Source organism: Entelurus aequoreus, linkage group LG22 (assembly GCF_033978785.1).
Source record: "Entelurus aequoreus isolate RoL-2023_Sb linkage group LG22, RoL_Eaeq_v1.1, whole genome shotgun sequence".
Lineage (NCBI taxonomy): Eukaryota > Metazoa > Chordata > Actinopteri > Syngnathiformes > Syngnathidae > Entelurus > Entelurus aequoreus.
Genome location: NC_084752.1, coordinates 21,305,161 through 21,324,124, shown reverse-complemented (window position 1 = coordinate 21,324,124; position 18,964 = coordinate 21,305,161). Strand labels below are relative to the sequence as shown.

The following is an 18,964-nucleotide window of genomic DNA, read 5'->3' as shown; positions in this document are numbered from 1 at the left end:
GGCCTTTCTGGAGTCCTGTGACGGCTCATGGGTGGTGCATTAAGAAAGAAAGTGACCTAACTTAAGACTTGATGACATCAGTGGCTATTTGAGTGTAAAAACACAGGGCTTAATAAAGCTTTGGCCTCATACACCTTCACAGACTTGCACAAGTTCAAAGGTTTTTTTGGCTGCGGTGAGCTGGACAGTGTGCAGTCATTGGGACAAAAAGCTCTCTCTCCAACTGAGTGTGAGGCACATCAGAGGTCTGTAAATGTTGTCAGGCGTTTAAAACAAACTACATCTCTGCACAGCTGTGAAGGTTGTGAGTTTTTGTCTTTTTGAATATAACTTGGTTGGCAGTGCAAATTTTACCACATGCTCTCTTGTGCAGGTACTGGTAAGGTTACATGGGGTGGAAAAACACCATTAATGGAATCTTCGTATACTGTTTTTACTTTGGCTCATTTTCTATTAATATTGTTGTTTTGCTGAGGAACAGATCCATCTATCAACTTTCTACCGCAATTACAAATCCATCTCATAAGAAACTCAATTCAGCTGCTTGTGTCCTCGATCTTACTCTTTCGGTCACTACCCAAAGCTTGTGACCAAAGGTGATTCAATAGGAACGTAGATCGACTGCTTAATCGAGAGCTTTGCCTTCGCTCAGCTCTTTCCTACCATTACCTGCACCGATTTGTCTATCTTGCCTGAGCCTTTCCTCACTCCTGGGACAAGACTTTATTACCAAACCGAAGGGTGCAATCGACCCTTTACCAGCTGAGAACTATGGTCCCAGATTTGGAGATGCAGAGTCTCATCCCAGAAGCTTTACACTCAGCTGTTGACAGTCCCAATAACACTTAAGAACACAGCTTGATGAGACCACATCATCTGCAAAGAACAGAGATGAAATCCTAAGGCCCCCAAATTGGACACTCTAAATGCCTTGGCTGTTCCAAGAAACATTCTCAATACGAACCACTGACAAAGGGCATCGTTGGCAGAGGCCAACAATCACCTTGAACAGGTTCGACCTACTGCTGGCAATGTAAACCAGGCTCCTGCTACTGTTGGTAACAAATGGCACATATTAGCATGCCGCAAACTCAATAATCCCGGAAAACCCCCACAGGGCACCGCGAGGAACACAAACAAATGTCCAGAAAGATCATGTGGACCAGATTTGTATGTGCCCTTGCAAGGGTGTAGAGTTGATCCAGTGTTCCATAACCAGGACAAAAACTGCATTGCACCTTTTGTAGCCGAAGTTCCACTGACTGTTGTAAACTTTTCTCCAGCATTCTGGAATGTTCTTACCCCGAGAGGCTGAAGAGTGTGATCCCCTTGTAGTTGGAACACACCCTTAGGTCACCCTTCTTGAAAAAGGGGGACCACAACTCTAGTCTGTCAATAAGTACTATTAACGACTTCCACGCAATGTTGAAGAGACGTATCAACCAGTCTGACAACATCCAGAGCAACAAATATGAAAAATAATCGATAAGTGTAAAAATGCTGCTTAAAGAACAAAGGGAACCCATCACGGGTTGAGCCAATGTTTTCCTTGAGACAAGTCCCAATGTGGTTCATAATGTGTACAGTATGGCCTTCATCTGCACTTTTTATAATGTCTGGGCATGCGACAAGAAGACTATGAATATTATCTCTTGTCTCTCCTTTACCCTCTCTATCTCCTGAACAGAGTGAATGCAACATTACATGATTTCCTGGAGGACATATTTTGGGGAACTCTTGGGTTAGTCAATGGCATCAAGGTGTTTGTCATCTAGGAATCAATGACATATTCTAGCGGCATTATTCTGGCATGCAGGAGAAACAACCCAGGGCTCACTGCACCAGCAGTCGAGGATCTAATCCTTGGACTTAACAGTAGTCAGGATACCTATGGTTATCTCATAGAGGGATTTGCAGCCCTTGGCCATTAACTCACCAGCCATGTTAGAGGAAGTTCCCCATTATAGCTACTTTGTACTTCTCCTGGTGTACTAGCCTGTCTCCTGGTATCACCTCCAAATGCTCAACACATTTTGGCCACAGTGGATATGAATGTACCATCCTGGTTGAGATGCGACACTTGAGCTACTTCAGGGGGCGAGGGTACTAGTATCGATCGAACGATAAATGAAAATGAACTCGGTAAATTGGCATGGTTTTTTCCGTCTGTCGCTTTCAATCAGGGTGCAAGAGGGTTCACTCTGTGCATCGGTCTCAGCACCTTGGCGGAGGCGGGACAGCTAGCTTACACACACATACGGCAGTGTTGCCAACTTGGCGACTTTTTCACTAAATCTGTCGACTTTCCAACTCCTCTTAGTGACTTTTTTTCCCCAAAAGTGACTAGCGACTAATCAAGTTGCTTTTTGTATGTTTTGGAGACATAAAAGCCTGTATCACTCTGAGTGGGTGCTTCCTTAAGCCCTACCTCACAGTTGGTCAGGTTCTGAATAGCCTTGCGCAGCAGTCCCTGCTGCAGTCAGAGCAGAGAGGTGTATACCAAAGGATGCAAAACTGTTAAAAACAATACCTAGAAAGGATGAGGTAATATAACTAGTCACCACCTGCAGAAGCCATAGGGTTTGTTTTGCTAATAGCCTCCCCTTTCTACCTTTTCTCATCAATGCTTAATAACTAGACTGGTATGTGAGGAAGTGTGAGTTACGCTGTCATTATTATGTGTTATCTGTAAGAGACTAACCAGAAATTTTGCAGGATCACATATTTTCTTGGTAAATTTATACAATTCCCATGAAAAATTTTCCAACTCTGACCCTAGGTTCCGGTCCCATCCACATGAACACCGTGCAGTGCACAGGCAGTGAGAGGTCCATTCTAGACTGTCCTTCCAAAGCGGTGCCCCTGTACACCATCAAGCACACCCAGGACGCAGGGGTCCGCTGCAACGTCCCCAACACGGGCACACAGACCACAGTGAGCGAGACACATCCGCTTTTACACAATCAGCTTTCGTCTACGGCAGTGTTTTTTGATCCCTCACACGTTCAATCGTTCTCCTTCAGGTAAGACTTGCAGGAGGCCGAGACAGAGGCGAGGGTCGTGTAGAGGTGCTGATGGACGTCGGTGGAGTCAGGCGCTGGGGCTCGATCTGCAGCGAGAACTGGGGCATCAACGAGGCCATGGTGGTGTGTCGGCAACTTGGCTTGGGTTTCGCTTCGAGAGCTCACCAGGTGATCAATCAATATATCTTATATCACTTTCAGTGTCACTCCCTTTCTTGGCGTCTGTCCTGTGTAATTCAACGTTTCTCTTTTTGGGCAGCTGTTTGTGTATCTGTGCTGTGTTATTACCAAGGCCAGAGGTAATTATAGGCTGCTCAAAGGTCCACTTCCAGCATTCTGAAAATAAAAGAGGAAAAGTGAGGCAAAGAGAAATCGGTAGAAATTCTCAAGGAAAAGAAGCTGAAAATAGAGCTCTGCACAGAGAGCGCAGAGTGGGTGTGTTCAGGGGCCTTTTTAAAAAAGCAGCTTTAAACGGCGTGGAAAATTTGATAATATGTACTGATAGTTGTATAAAAAGTGTTCTCGTACTTCATGGTTTTTTCCTTTGCTGGTCTGTGTGTGCAGGAGACTTGGTACTGGACGAGCTCCAGTGACGCCCATGATGTGGTTCTGAGTGGAAGTCACTGTACGGGCTCCGAATTGTCCATCCAACAATGTCGCAAAAACGCACACGTCTACTGTCCCAGAGGTGGCGACGGAAGATCCGCAGGAGTCACTTGCGTGGACAGTAAGCAAAAAACAGTTTTGCATATTTGCTTTGTACTCACTGTGAAGTAAACTCCTTCTGTGTACCCTGACAGCTGCTCCTGACCTGGTCGTGGATGCCCAACTTGTCCAGGAGTCGGCTTACCTGGAAGACAGGCCCTTACACCTGCTGACATGTGCCAATGAGGAGAACTGTCTCTCCTCCTCCGCTGCCAGGATGAACTGGCCTTACGGACACCGACGCCTGCTGAGGTTCTCCTCCCGTATTATGAACATGGGCCGAGCTGATTTTCAACCCAAAGCTACCAGGGAGAACTGGATATGGCATCAGTGTCACAGGTAGATTGTACAGTCAAGTGAGAGTCCATGAACAGCATGACACCAAACTGTTGAAGTCAAGTATCAAGAGACCAGAAGCAAAAAGGCAATTCCAATTAGTGGCATTTGCTTGTTGTATCTCTCAAAATAAACTTACACTTCTGTCCTCAGGGCATTTAGTCGATCGCAACTGGACTGCTTGGTTTGTCTTGGAAGACGTTCCGCCTCTCATCCAAGTAGGCTTCATCAGTTCATGCTCATAGACTTCGATTGGTCAGATCTAGTCTAAGAGTTAGATTGGTGAGATCTTTCCCAGCAACTGGTGCCAAAACCTCAACTATTTATATTCCAAAACTTGGAGAGTTTGCCCAAGCGAGGATTGTTCCGCCCTATTGTTGTGAAACGTCGTGTGGCGTTTCCTCTTGTGGCAGAATGTCTTCCAAGACAAACCAAACAGTCCAGTTGCGATCGATTGAATGGCCTTAGAATAAAATGACCTGGTTGAATGAGAACATGCATTTACATACATTACATTTCTGTCTTATGGCAACTTAAAATATGACAATAGACATACTGAATTATTCTAAATGTACATTGGTCCCTTTCAGGCAACTTTATTACATTTTTTACAAGCCAAAGTTGACTAACAGGGCTGAGTGAATGAATAGAAAGCTATTTTTCTAGTGTTCAAGGAAGTTTTTTTTATTTTGTTTTTTATAATATGAATACTTTTAAATTGTATTTACTAAAATAAGATACGAGATCAGATCAATGTACAGGACACAATTTTATCATGCACTTATGTATTATATTTCCTGGGTGAAATGATCTCGGTCAATGGTGCACTTTTTTCACAGTGTCAGGAAAAAACTCATGTCATGCTTTAAAGCAGTTTCCAGACACAATCTTGACCCCATAAGAAAATAAAATAATCGATGCAGTGCCATCTTTATAAATAAAATTGATTATTTTTCACTTTACGCAATAAGCACAATGTTGACATTGAGTAACAATGGCTAAGACCGGCCTCCCTTCCTAACTCAGCTGTTGTGGTTTTGTGTACTAAAACAAAAAAGGCAGAGCTCAACAGTTTCTTCCAGCCTCAATCACTACCTCCCCAGCCCGGGTGCACGTCGGTTTTGTTCCCCACTATTCCTAGCGCTTCTTCTGGGAATGCTGCTATAATGGGAGCGGCACACAGAACAAACAACACGTTGTGTTGAGTAACGCTTTTGCACTTACACAACACAATTTATGGGATGTTTTTTTGATGGAGAAATTAACTGTGTAATGTTAAAGCTAAGTATAAAAAAAAGACAACAGATGTTATCATAATGCTGGTTAATATAGAAAAGTACTGCATTTTCCGCACGATAAAGCGCACCGGATTATAATAACTTTGTTCATATATAAGGCGCACCGCATTATAAGCCGCATAGAATAGACGCTACAGTAGAGGCTGGGGTTACGTTATGCATCCATTAGACGGAGCTGCGCTAAAGGGAATGTCAACAAAACAGTCAGATAGGTCAGTCAAACTTTATTAATAGATTACAAACCAGTGTTCTGACAACTCTGTTCACTCCCAAAATGAATAAACAGTTGTTTTATTATTTTCCCCGAGGTAAAGTCAGTGACGTGGTGTTTTGTTTATCTTTTAACAACAGCAAGGTATAACATGCAGTGTAACATTTATATCACATAGTGGAGGGGAACTTTTCCCTGATTCAATAAACACGTAAAAATACAGTGATATTGTTACGGTAAATCAAACGTTAGTGCAATCACAATATAGTAACACTCGAAATAGTGCAGAGCAATAACAATATATCAATAATTCAACGTTGCTCAAACGTTAATGTCACACAACACAACACACAAAATAAACATGTAAAGCTCACTTTATGAAGTTATTCCTCATCCACGAATCCCTCGAATTCTTCTTCTTCAGTGTCCGAATTAAACAGTTGGGCGGATACGGCATCCGTCTCGTCGAAGTCGTCATTAATCGAGTCAGTGTCGCTGCTGCTCTATTCCCGTGTTCTACTGCGTGACTGATCGTCTTAAGTTTAAACTCTGCGTCGAAAGCGTGTCTCTAATAGGAGCCATTTTGGGGTCTTTACATAAACAAACAAATGGAAATGAAACGGCACGACTCGCGCAGTCATACATCCCAGCATGCACCGTGCGCTTCTTCTTCTTCTTCTACGGGGGAAAATGAAGTCGGCGGCTGCTTACTGTAATTGCAATTGATTGAAACTTTTACCTGCTGGAGGCTCAATATTGGTCCATATATAAGGCGCACCGGATTATAAGGCGCACTGTCAGCTTTTGACAAAATTGGAGGTTTTTAGGTGCGCCTTATAGTGCGGAAAATACGGTATATCAAATCATATCTCAACTCGCTCTGTCCATCTTTTTGAACTCTGTCCCATCTCTCAGGCACTACCACAGCATCGAGGTGTTTACTCACTACGACCTGCTGACTCTCAATGGCACCAGGGTGGCTGAAGGTCACAAAGCCAGCTTCTGTCTGGAGGACACCTACTGCCCTGATGGTCAGACTCACTAATTTTTAAGAACCATTACCGTATAATCATTGTGTTAACGTATTGTGTTAATATTGTGCATTAATACTGATTAGCATCAACAATAATATCCAAAGCTTGACTACAGTCCCAGACTTAGCTTCAGCCTCACTTAACTTGACATCTTTTTGTCAAGTCCCCCTTTCATTTAACCGTTTTGTCTCCCAGGTATCCAAAAACGGTATTCCTGCTACAACATGGGACAACAGGGTATCTCAATTGGCTGCTGGGATACGTACCGCCATGACATTGACTGCCAGTGGATTGACATCACAGATGTGCGCCCTGGTGAATATGTCTTCCAGGTAAACACATAAGTTTCATTCCAGCATGAGTTCAAATATTGGCTTGCATTTTTTCGGAGTTTGTATTCTAGAGTGGGTCTGTGCATTCCTGCCACAGACTAAAAACCTGTGAATGTGTGGTGATCAGTCCAGCGTAGAGTTTACAGCTCTTTCATATGTCACCACTAGTGGTTTATAAGAAGTTTGCACAGATGTATCAATCAATCAATCAAATTATATAGCCAATCACAGGTGCCTCAAAGGGCTAAAGTATGTCAATATTTGTCACAATTACAAATTAAACTGCATAAAAATTGAAGTTCAGGCCATATGAGAAGATTGGCATTCATGTCTGTATGCACATAAAAGCAGTCTCAGAGATGCATTTAACAATTTGCACATTATGGCGGCAAATGTTAATGGATTTAATTTATTATTTCGATCACCAAGAAGCTCCAATCTATATTCTGTTGCTTCGATTAATTGTTTCATAAAAATGTATCAAATCTGAGCCACATGGAGTACTCGGAACTCTAAATACGTGAACATAGGTCCCGCACAGCCACTGCAATAGAGCGCATGTGGGAGCAGTGGTGTGTGGGTGTCTGGTATGTGTGGCGGCCAACACAGATTTGATTGTTTATTGATATGCACATGTTAAAAGTGCAATTTTGATGTTGATGTTGTGCATTTATTAGAAAAAAAGAATGAAGGTTATGGCAAGTAGAAAAATTGAGGATTATTTCAACTATTTTCACACATTGAGGCTATAAAATGATTGCAAGACTAATGGAACAAACTAAGGTTGTACGGTATACCGGTATTAGTATAGTACCGCAATACTAATGAATCATACTCGGTATTATACCGCCTCTGAAAAGTACCGGTCCGCCAACATGCCAATGTAAACAAACGCCATTGGTGGATCTACGCCTAACATTCACTGTAATGATATTAAGTACAGGAGCGTATCTAGTCGATACTACTACGATTACATCGATATTTGTTGGCATAACATCTTCTTTCGTTTAAAAAAAAAAGTATATTATGTTTAAAAACTCAGGAAATATGTCCCTGGACACATGAGGACTCTGAATATGACCAATGTATGATCCTGTAACGACTTGGTATCGGATTGATACCCAAATTTGTGGTATCATCCAAAACTAATGTAAAGTATCAAAACAACAGAAAAGTAAGTGATTATTACATTTTAACAGAAGTGTGGATAGAACATGTTAAAAGAGAAAATAAGCAGATATTAACAGTAAATGAACAAGTAGATTAATAATTCATTTTCTACCACTTGTCCTTAATAATTTTGACAAAATAATAGAATGATAATTGACACAATATGTTACTGCATACGTCAGCAGCTAAATTAGGAGCCTTTGTTTGCTTACTTACTAATAAAAGACAAGTTGTCTTGTATGTTCACTATTTTATTTAAGGACAAACTTGCAATAATAAACATATGTTTAATGTACCCTTAGATTTTTTGTCAAAATAAAGCCAATAATGCATTTTTTTGTGGTCCCCTTTATTTAGAAAATTACCGAAAAGTATCAAAATAATTTTGATACCGGTACCAACATATTGGTATCGGGACAACACTAGAACAAACTAATCGATAGATTACTCAATTACTAAAATAATCGATAGCTGCAGCCCTACTATATATTCAATTTTAGCAAACGTTAGTAGACAAACTGCTGTCATTAGCTGACAACATAACGTGTGTGTGCGTGTGTGTGTGTGTGTGCGTGTGTGTTTGTCTGTGTGCGAGCGCGTCTGTGTTACATCACATGCATAGTTTACCTACTTGGAGCAGGAAGAGGGTGGGCTTGCAGCACGGTTGAAAGTTGGGCAGCCTTCTACAATATCTGTGACATACAACAGATTAAATGAGCGCATTTTTGGAATAATACAAATACATCTATCCATCCATTTTCTACCGCTTGGCCCTCTCGGGGTCGCGGGGAGGGCTGGAGCCTATCCCAGCTGCATACAGGCGGAAGGCGGAGTACACCTTGGACAGGACAAGTCGCCATGGAAAACAAATTGATTATTAATTGTTTTTTTTAATGCAAAATAACACAATTACCAGAATACAATACATTTCTTATAGCTTTTTTTAAGTTAGAGGTATAGCCACAGCGAGACAATCGCACGATGATTTAGCTTCACCTTAATAATAATAATAATAATGCAGCTGAGATAGGCTCCGGCACCCCCTGCGACCCCGAAAGGGACAAGGGGTAGAAAATGGATGGATGGATAGATAATAATAATAACAAAAACAATTTTTTATATAGCACTTTCGTCAAAACTCAAAAGGTGCTTTATAAAAAAAATAGACAGGTTAAAAGCTAGCTTAAAGAGGTGAGTGTTTACCTGTTTTTGAATGGTTGTAGTGAGTCAGAGACACGGATGTGTTGGGGAAGAGAGTTCCAGAGGGTGAAGAAAACTAAGGCCCAAGGTACGCTGCTTAGATTTAGCGGTGGCAGTGAGAAGATTTGACTCAGAAGATGGTGGTAAGGCTTTGCAAGGTCATTGAGGTATGGACGAGCCAGGTTGTCTATGGATTTATAGGTGATGAGCAGGATCTTGAAGTGGATATACTTTTTGTGTGGGCAGCTAGTAAAGGACCAGGTGTGGGTGAGTAACCGGGCAGATTAGTTCTGTTCATGATGGAGTTTTTGTATTGTGTAAAGGAGGCTCTTACAATAATCCAGTCCGGACGAAATGAAGACATGGATAAGAATTTCTGTAGAAGATTTAGGCGGGCAATGGTGCGTAGATGTAGGAGGTGTGTTTTGGTGATTTGAAAGAGAGGGTGGAGTCAGAAATGAATCCAGGAGATCTGATCCGGGAGGAGGGCGTGACTGATTGACCATCAATGGAGAGAGTAAAGTCCTGGTTGGAGGGCTGGACAGATTTGGGACCAATGATAATCATTTCATTTTGCTGCAGTTGAGTTTGAGGAAATTGGTGGTCATTCATGATTTTATTGCAGAGAGGCCGTTTGTGAGAGTAGGGAGACTGTGGCAGGCGGGATTGTTTTGGTGGATAAGTTCAGGTGTGTATTGAAATATGTAGATAATAAAAATGAGTGGACCAAGCATTGAGCCTTGAGGGACACCATGTGTTACTGGGATGGTGCTGGATTGTTTTTGGATATGTATTGGAGTCTGTTGCTGAGGTAGGATGTGAACCAGGAGAATGCAGAACCAGTTTTACTGTGTCGATGTTATATTGTAAATGCTAGAGAAGGAGGATCAGTATGGAAGGAGCCAGGTGACTTTGAGTAGTGCTGTTTAGTGCTCTAATGGTTACGAAATTCAGATTAAAAAAAGTCGCAAATAACTCAAAGGATTTTGTTGTTTAAGCTAACAGGCAACAGATCCGTGGATCAGTGTTTTTCAACCACTGTGAAATACAGTCTGGTGTGCCGTGGGAGATTATGTAATTTCACCTAATTGGGTTAAAAAATATTTTGCAAACCAGTAATTATAATCCGCAAATAATGCGCCGTTGTTGAGTGTCTGTACTGTCTAGAGCTCGGCAGAGTAACCATGTAATACTCTTTCATATGAGTAGATAGCAGCAGGTAGCTAATTGCTTTGTAGATGTCGGGAACATGGTTTGTCGGGATCACAATATGCAGACGACAGCGGTCAAAAGCTATCTAATGCTTAAACCAACAATAAACAAAATGGGAGTGCCGCTAAGGAAAGGCATTGAAGCTTAGGGAAGGCTATGCAAAACAAAACTAAAACTGAACTGGCTACAAAGTAAACAAAAACAGAATGCTGGACGACAGCAAAAACTTGCAGCGTGTGGGAGCAGAGACGGCGTCCACAAAGTACATCCGAAATGAAAATGACAATCAACAATGTCTCCACAAAGAAGGATAGCGTCCGCACAACTTAAATAATCTTGATTGCCATAACAAAGCAGGTGCGGGGAATAGCGCTCAAAGGAAGACATAAAACTGCAACAGGAAAATACCAACAAAACAGGAAAAGCCACCAAAATAGGAGCGCAAGACAAGAACTAAAACACTACACACAGGAAAACAGCAAAAAACTCCAAATAAGTCACGGCGTGATGTGACAGGTGTGACCGTACACCTACTTTGAGACAAGAGCTATAGTGATGCATGCTTGGTTATGGTTTAAAGTCATATCCAACAATTGCGAGAACAACTTCTTATTGTCAATATCGACTACTGAGTTAAATGTTTTAATGTTTTCTGCTGGTGGTGTGACTCCGGATTTTTTCAATGGAAAAAAATGTGCTTTGGCTCAAAAAAGGTTGAAAAACGCTGCATTGGATAACCTTTGAAATAAACGAGAGGTTTGAGGTTTGAAATGAGGCGGAAATTGTCTGGGTTTTCATGTTACGGTCCAGGTTTTTTAAGTATGGGTGGGATAAATGTAATAATGCATGATGCCTCACTGGCCGGGAATCGAACTGGCATCTTTTGTCAGTTTTTGCTATTCCTTTCTCTTACTGGCAACACTACAGTACTACAAATTTCCAACTATTACAACTGTTTGTGATTCTCAGGGTAATACGGGACAAAGTGCGTCCCTTGATAGGCTCAATACTAGATGCATACTTTTGTTTCTAAATACCGAAAAATTCGACCGGAAGAGTGGAACAAAAAAAGCTAAGCCATCTGGCAAATCCTCCCGACATAAATCCAAACTTGTGTTGGGGAAAAAAACAGTTTAAAATCTGCAAAGTGGGATAAAAGCGATAACCGACTATAATTGTAGCTAAGTGGCTCTTGGTGGTGCATCCAACCATTCAGGTACGCCGTATACATGTTGTTTCAGGGCGTGTGTGTATTTAGGGAAAGTACATTTAATGTGGTTTTATATATAGAAAGAAGACCTGCTATTAGCGAGTGGAGTGTATTGGCCGGTGGAAAATACTGTCAGCACTTGACTTCTTTTTTTATGTTGGACTTGTCTGCTCCTAAACGTTCCAATCTACAGTGCTGACCTACTCATCTGTCCTCCCGCTCTGTTATTTGCTCTTTTTTGCTCAGCTAAATGGCACCGTATAGATGATGATCGTTTCTAATTAGCTTGCAAGCTTTTTGCATTAGTCAGACATGTTTTCATCATCTTATTGCATTGCGCACGTGCAACAACTCAGGATTTCAAAGCACGTATGTAGCCCGTGAGTTTCGTAAGAAGTAAGAAAAGGAGATTTTAGCACGTATGTAGCCCGTGAGTTTCGTAAGAAGTAAGAAAAGGAGATTTTAGAGCAGGGGTGTCCAACTCAATTTAGCTCAGGGGCCCGCATGGAGGAAAATCTGTGCACACGCGGGCCGGACTATTAAAATCATGGCATTAAAACTAAAAACTAAAGACAACTTCAGATTGTTTTGTTTGTCTTACTTTGGCCAAAAATAGAACAAACACATTCTGAAAATATCACAATAAAAATATTTTAAAAAATACCGGCAGCGATAAAGTTTAGATCCATGAAGGAAAGAAGAAAGTGAATGAATGTTTATAACTGAATAAATTTACATATGCATACAAATGTGTTTTTTAAATTTATTTTTAATTAATTTTTTTATTAATTAATTTAATGACAACTTTTTTCCAAAACACAATATAGAATGTGAGATATAACAGGATAATGCATACATTTATCATTGGTTTTCAAAACAGTTACAAAAAAGTGGGACCCCATTTTTATGACTTGAGCACATTTTGAAAATTCTAGCGCCAACACTGATGGAATATTGGTGCGTGCAAAACAACAACAGGTGGCTGTGGCCTGCGGGCCGGTTCTAATACTAATCAAATATCATCCATAGATGATTCAGATCTGCGGGCCTTGACTTTGACACCCCCGTTTTAAAGCCTTCTTGCAAGAATGGCAGCCATTTTTAGGACCACACACATGAAGTGATGAGTCAGTGTATGCCTGCTTTGTGTGCTGACCTCACAATCTATACAGCAGGGATATTCAACTAAATTGTTTCAGGGGCCACATTTCCAGAAAACTAAGGACTGGAGCAGACTTCTCCCTTCACTATTATTCTTATTCTTTTTTTAAATGTATCATATTTTGTGTTCCTCAGAAAAAACTAGCCGTGTTATGCAAACTATAAATGTCCACTGCCTTGGGGCCCTGAGCAGAATTTTATACTTTTATACGATTCAATTCCGATCCTTGGGGTGACGATTTGATTCAGAATAGATTCAACGATTTAAAATGATTGCTGTAATATATTATTTGGTCAATAACTTATAATAAAACCTTTTTAAATCAGGTTACAAGTTATAAAGTCTTCTTTTGGCTGCTGACGTACGACTTATACGCGCCTAAAAAATGTATTTTAAAAATCAATCTCATAATAGAAAATGGAGTAACCCCAACTGCAATCCAATCACATCTGTACAATACTTAGGTGTAAATTTCAAAAGCAATTGAGACATACAAACATAATACTTGAGTACAATACTAAAAAAGTAAAACCAAAAATGTATAAAAACAGTATCAAAAATGATAATGTTCAAAAAATACTATTTTGTACTTTATTATTTTAAATTTACACAATTTCGAAAATTATGTCTATCTGTGTTGGCCCTGTGATGAGGTGGCGACTTGTCCAGGGTGTACCCCGCCTTCCGCCCGAATGCAGCTGAGATAGGCTCCAGCACCCCCCGTGACCCCAAAAGGGACAAACGGTAGAAAATGGATAGATGGATGAATATAAATAAATAAAAATCACAATTTGAATGTGAATCTGTTTTGTTTTTTTAGCATTCCTACTTTTTGACTCAAACCAACACTACCGTTCAAAAGTTTGGGGTCACCCAAACAATTTTGTGGAATAGCCTTCATTTCTAAGAACAAGAATAGACTGTCGAGTTTCAGATGAAAGTTCTCTTTTTCTGGCCATTTTGAGCGTTTAATTGACCCCACAAATGTGATGCTCCAGAAACTCAATCTGCTCAAAAGAAGGTCAGTTTTGTAGCTTCTGTAACGAGCTAAACTGTTTTCAGATGTGTGAACATGATTGCACAAGGTTTTCTAATCATCAATTAGCCTTCTGAGCCAATGAGCAAACACATTGTACCATTAGAACACTGGAGTGATAGTTGCTAGAAATGGGCCTCTATACACCTATGTAGATATTGCACCAAAAACCAGACATTTGCAGCTAGAATAGTCATTTACCACATTAGCAATGTATAGAGTGTATTTCTTTAAAGTTAAGACTAGTTTAAAGTTATCTTCATTGAAAATAAGGACATTTCAATGTGACCCCAAAATTAGATGCATATTTTAGACATAACGGAGTTATTTTGGGCGCAAAAACAAACAAATTTAACATAAATTATCAAAACTTCAACAGAGGATCAAACCCAGTTGATCTGGCTCATAAAAGCAGTACATTAACGCTGCGCACCACAAGGGACGTTAACTTTAGGAGAAAGTTGTCTTTACGTCATTATCAGTGACAGAGCAGGAAGGGGCTAGGAATAAGGTTGTGGTAAAAAAATTCCTTAATTGGCATTTCAAACCCCTACGTGTGAATATAAGTAGGGGCTGGCGGCCCTTAGTGACAAGAGCGGAAAATGTGCTATTAATTGATAGTTGTTTAATGGTTTTGTTATATTTCCAAAATGTTAAAAGTCTCTCACACTTTTTGAACTCAATTTGTCCCACCAATTGAATAACCCTGGTATACGATCTCTAACTGCCTTATAATCTTCAATGATTCCTTTTTGACATTATCATAAATATATATATATAATAAATGTGCCAAGATCTTCACTCAACTTAGTCTGAAGACAAAACCAAAAGAGTAACAATTACCAATAATTGGGTAAGTTTCACTGCAAACGTAAAATCACAAGATTAAAAGTATTGCCACAGTGTGTGGGCACATTATCTGTTTGATGTGTGCATCGAGAAAATACATTTATGTGCTTTGCTGGTGCAGACGGGGTGGAAAACATCGAGTCGTGCCAACCAAGCAGGCTGCAGTCTAATGACAGGCTGCAACTTGAGTCTAAACTAAATGCATCTCTGGGCTGGTTTTGTGTAATGCACACACAGAGATAACAGTGGAAAATGATGTCATTTATCATGCAACCCCCAATTGGAACTATTTTAAACAAAATATTGTTCCTGCGGCTCCTCAGTAGCCCCCATGGAAAGCCAACTGTCACAAATGTTGCTTCCTCACGTCTTCTCTTATGTTATGAAAAATGTTTTTTTTTAAAGTGCACTCGTCTAGACAGAAAGGCACATTAAGAGCAGAGTATGTGCTTCAGAGAGAGAATACAATAAAGGTCAGACAAAAAAAACAATGCATTTTCCCATGTGAAATAATGTAAATCTAATTAAATTAGTTACCAAAAACCCATTTTATAAAGAGCAATTATAGTTTTACATGCAGAAACAATGTGAAATACATATAAATTATGAAATAAATGAAGAATATTTAACATCCCATTTACTTCAAAGATTCTGGCGAAGATGGCGATAAGTGGAGAGGGAGGAGGAAAAGGAAACCACCTTTGACATTCCTTGAATTCAGTAGCGTTTCTAACCTTATCTATCCAAGTGCTGGCACTTGCAATTTTCTTTGGTCGCATGTGCTTCATCAAAAAATGCACAGAGAATTGTCTGAAAGTCTATTCTCTTAACACTCTATGACAGACCTGGGCAGATTAAGGCCCGCGGGCCACATGTGGCCCATTAATCTTTTCAATCTGGCCCACCGGACATTCCCAAATAATTTTTTTAGATGTTTAAGATGGAAAGTGTAGCTGCCATTATGATGTGCAGTGATGTTTTCTAACGACCGTAAGTCTTCAACTATACTAAGTATTTCAATGGTTGGAATTTGCGCTTTTGCATGATATACTAGTTACTATGGTAATCTAATTAGTTACTATGGTCATCTAATTAGTTACTATGGTAATCTACGTCACAGCAGCTCAGACGAGGCACCAAGCAGTGTGGGCAGGAAGCGTTTCCACAGACGCGGAAGGAGATTTTCACAACAAAGTTCTAAAGCTTAGTGATATATCATATATATCAGATTGTAGGTGGGTTTATTTTGTACCCTTTGCGTTCATATTTCACCGTTTGTTGCATTTTTGTTGCGTTTCACTTGATTGTAAAATGTGTCGATCGAAAGGGGGTATGACGTTCAGATTTTGTCAATATTCAGTGTTTTATCCTTCATAGAAAAATGTAAAATTCCATTACGTTTTTAAGGCGGTCTGTCATAACGTTTTTAGCATTCAATCAGACATTATTGTGAGGTTTTGTATAAGTGTTCCTAAAAATAGATATACCAGCCCCCAGACACATTTTTTTCTCTAAATGTGGCCCCCCGAGTCAAAATAATTGCCCAGGCCTGCTCTATGAGTTATGCCCCTTGAACGGCTCTTCACGTGGACTGCGTGTGTTCTATAAACAGAAAAAAACATAATAAAGATTTCCTGGTCAGAATCTGTCCATAGTGTCCAAAAAAAACACTGATTATTGAGTCCCCAAAGTGTGGAATTCTTTGTTTGGGGACTCGATTAAGTGGAATTATCTGCAAAAAAAATGGACTAGTTTGTCATGATATCAACATTTCCGTAGTCGATACTGATACCTATGAATTCACACGATTTTCAATACTTGTTTGATACCACGATAACAAAAAATGAAAAAATTAACCCATGTACTTTAATACAATTCACTACATTATTAAAAACTGTTTCAATCTGTCAAATATTTATCACTGGGTTTCAACATCTTCTTGCACAGAAATAAAATTGCAGTATCAGCTGCCTAGAGGTAATTATATGTTCAAAAAAAAGAACAGCAGTGGTCTATAGTCTTCCAATATTACTAAACATAAATACCAACAATAGGCAACTATCTTACATTCTAAAAAGAACTGCTGTGCTGTGGAGCGTTCAAGTACATAAAACTACAAATATTGTTCCAAATATGATTTCATTATGCATGTCATTTGTAATGATATAAGCAAATAAAAAGGCTAACACATATATTTAATGACTAATCTGTGTTTTTAATTGTTATTAGTATCAACATGTCAGCTTTTTTTTCTTTTTTTTATGCCTTTTTGCCCTATTTTGCCAATTTGTCATATTTTTTTCTGTGTATTTCATTCAATGCGCCACAGGGCTATAAAAAAATGAGCTGCGTTGAACAAATGGGCGCCCAGACCACACTTGGCCTTCCTGGTGAAATAAGTAAAGCAGTGGTGTTCAAAGTGTTGCCAAACGACAGAAGTGTGTGTGTTTTCTTAGCACTTATGGAAGTCATAAAGTTTGGGTTGCACGCTTCGGGAAGTTTTCTGTGGTAGTGCACACTCCCTGGGCTTGTGGTGGCGGAGATACACTCACTCACTCGCGTGGTGAATATTTTGTGACCGCTTGTATTTGATTACAGAATAAATGCAAGATACATCTCTCCTTTACTTTTAATATGTACCTCTACTCGCTAAATATACTACAAAGTTTCTAAAAAATCATTTCTGCTACGTCTTACTCACTAACCAGCCGTGTGCAAGTGCCTCACTTTTTTAGTGTGATGACCTATAAAATAATATGTGCGTAAAACTTTCATCTTTCCTTTTATAGGTGGAGGTCAACCCATCCTTGGACATGGCAGAGTCCGATTTCAAGAACAATGTTGTCCGCTGTCGGTGCAAGTACGATGGAGCTATGGTCTACATGTTTGGATGCCATACAGGTAGAGTTCAAGACAACACATGCCATTAGATAGCATGCAATTATGAAATATGAAGGGATACAATGGGATGGAATGAGCTGGAATAAGACAGAAAAGCGTGATGAGATGGGGTGGTAAAGGATGACATGGGTTGAGATGAGATTGGAAGGGGTCATGAGATTAGACGAATAGGATGGTCCAGGAAGGGACGAGATAAATCGTCATAAAATGGGTGACGTGGAAGATGAGATGGGAAAAGATGGGAATGATGAGCTTGAATAAGAAGGAATAGGAAAGTATGAGATGCAACAAATAAACTGGATGGAAGACGGTGATGAGATGGAGAGGTTTGGGATGGACTGGACTGGTATGAGATGAGATGCGATGAGACGAGATATAAAATACGATGAGAGATGAGATGAAAGATGGGACGACATCAGAGATGCGGTGAGAGATGAGACGCTATGAGACGTGAGAAAAGAGAGATAATATAACATGAGAGATGAGATGGAATGCGATGACATGCAATGAGAGATGAGATGTGAGATGAGATGCAATAAGATGTGATGAGTGATGAGATGAGATGCAATTAGAGATTAGATTAAATTTGCTAAAATACAAAGAGATGAGATTAATTGAGATGCAATGCGGTCAGATGAGATGAGAAATGAGAGATAGCATGAGATAATGAGATGACATGCTATGAGAGATGAGATGCAATGAGAGATGAGATGCGAGATGAGATGCAAAAAGATGCGATGAGTTATGAGATGCAATTAAGTTAGATGAAATTTGATGATACAATGAGAGATGAGATGAATTGAGATGCAATTAGGTCAGATGAGATGAGAGATGAGATGTGAGAAATGAGAGATAACATGAGATAATGAGATGACATGCGATGAGAAATGAGATGCAATGAGATGCAATGAGATGGGATGAGGTGCAATGAGAGATGACAGAAAATTATTTAGAATCAAATGAATTAGATTAAATGTGATGATATACAACAAGAGATGCAATGACATTAGAGATTAGATGAGATGCAATTAAGTCAGATGAGATGAGAGATGACACGCAATGAGACGTGAGAAATGAGAGATGCAATGAGATTAGAGATGAGATGCAATGAGGTCAGATGGGATGAGAGATGAGACGCAATGAAACATGAGAAATGAGAGATAACATGAGATAATGAGATGACATGTGATGAGACATGAGACTTGAGAAATGAGAGATAACATGAGATAATGAGATGACATGCGATGGGATGAGAGATGAGATGCAGTGAGATACGATGAGGTGC

The 18,964-nt window shown here is 39.9% G+C and overlaps 1 protein-coding gene across 1 annotated transcript in view; it reads left to right on the top strand.

The window, feature by feature from the left end:
- LOC133639276 (lysyl oxidase homolog 4-like) overlaps positions 1–18,964 on the top strand; it is a 52,957-nt gene that overhangs the window by 32,439 nt on the left and 1,554 nt on the right. The window contains exons 8-14 of the mRNA XM_062032477.1: positions 2,780–2,934; positions 3,024–3,191; positions 3,588–3,750; positions 3,824–4,067; positions 6,489–6,604; positions 6,803–6,939; positions 17,568–17,679. Of these exons, the coding sequence (XP_061888461.1) occupies positions 2,780–2,934; positions 3,024–3,191; positions 3,588–3,750; positions 3,824–4,067; positions 6,489–6,604; positions 6,803–6,939; positions 17,568–17,679 (1,095 nt within the window). The remainder of the gene's footprint in view (positions 1–2,779; positions 2,935–3,023; positions 3,192–3,587; positions 3,751–3,823; positions 4,068–6,488; positions 6,605–6,802; positions 6,940–17,567; positions 17,680–18,964) is intronic.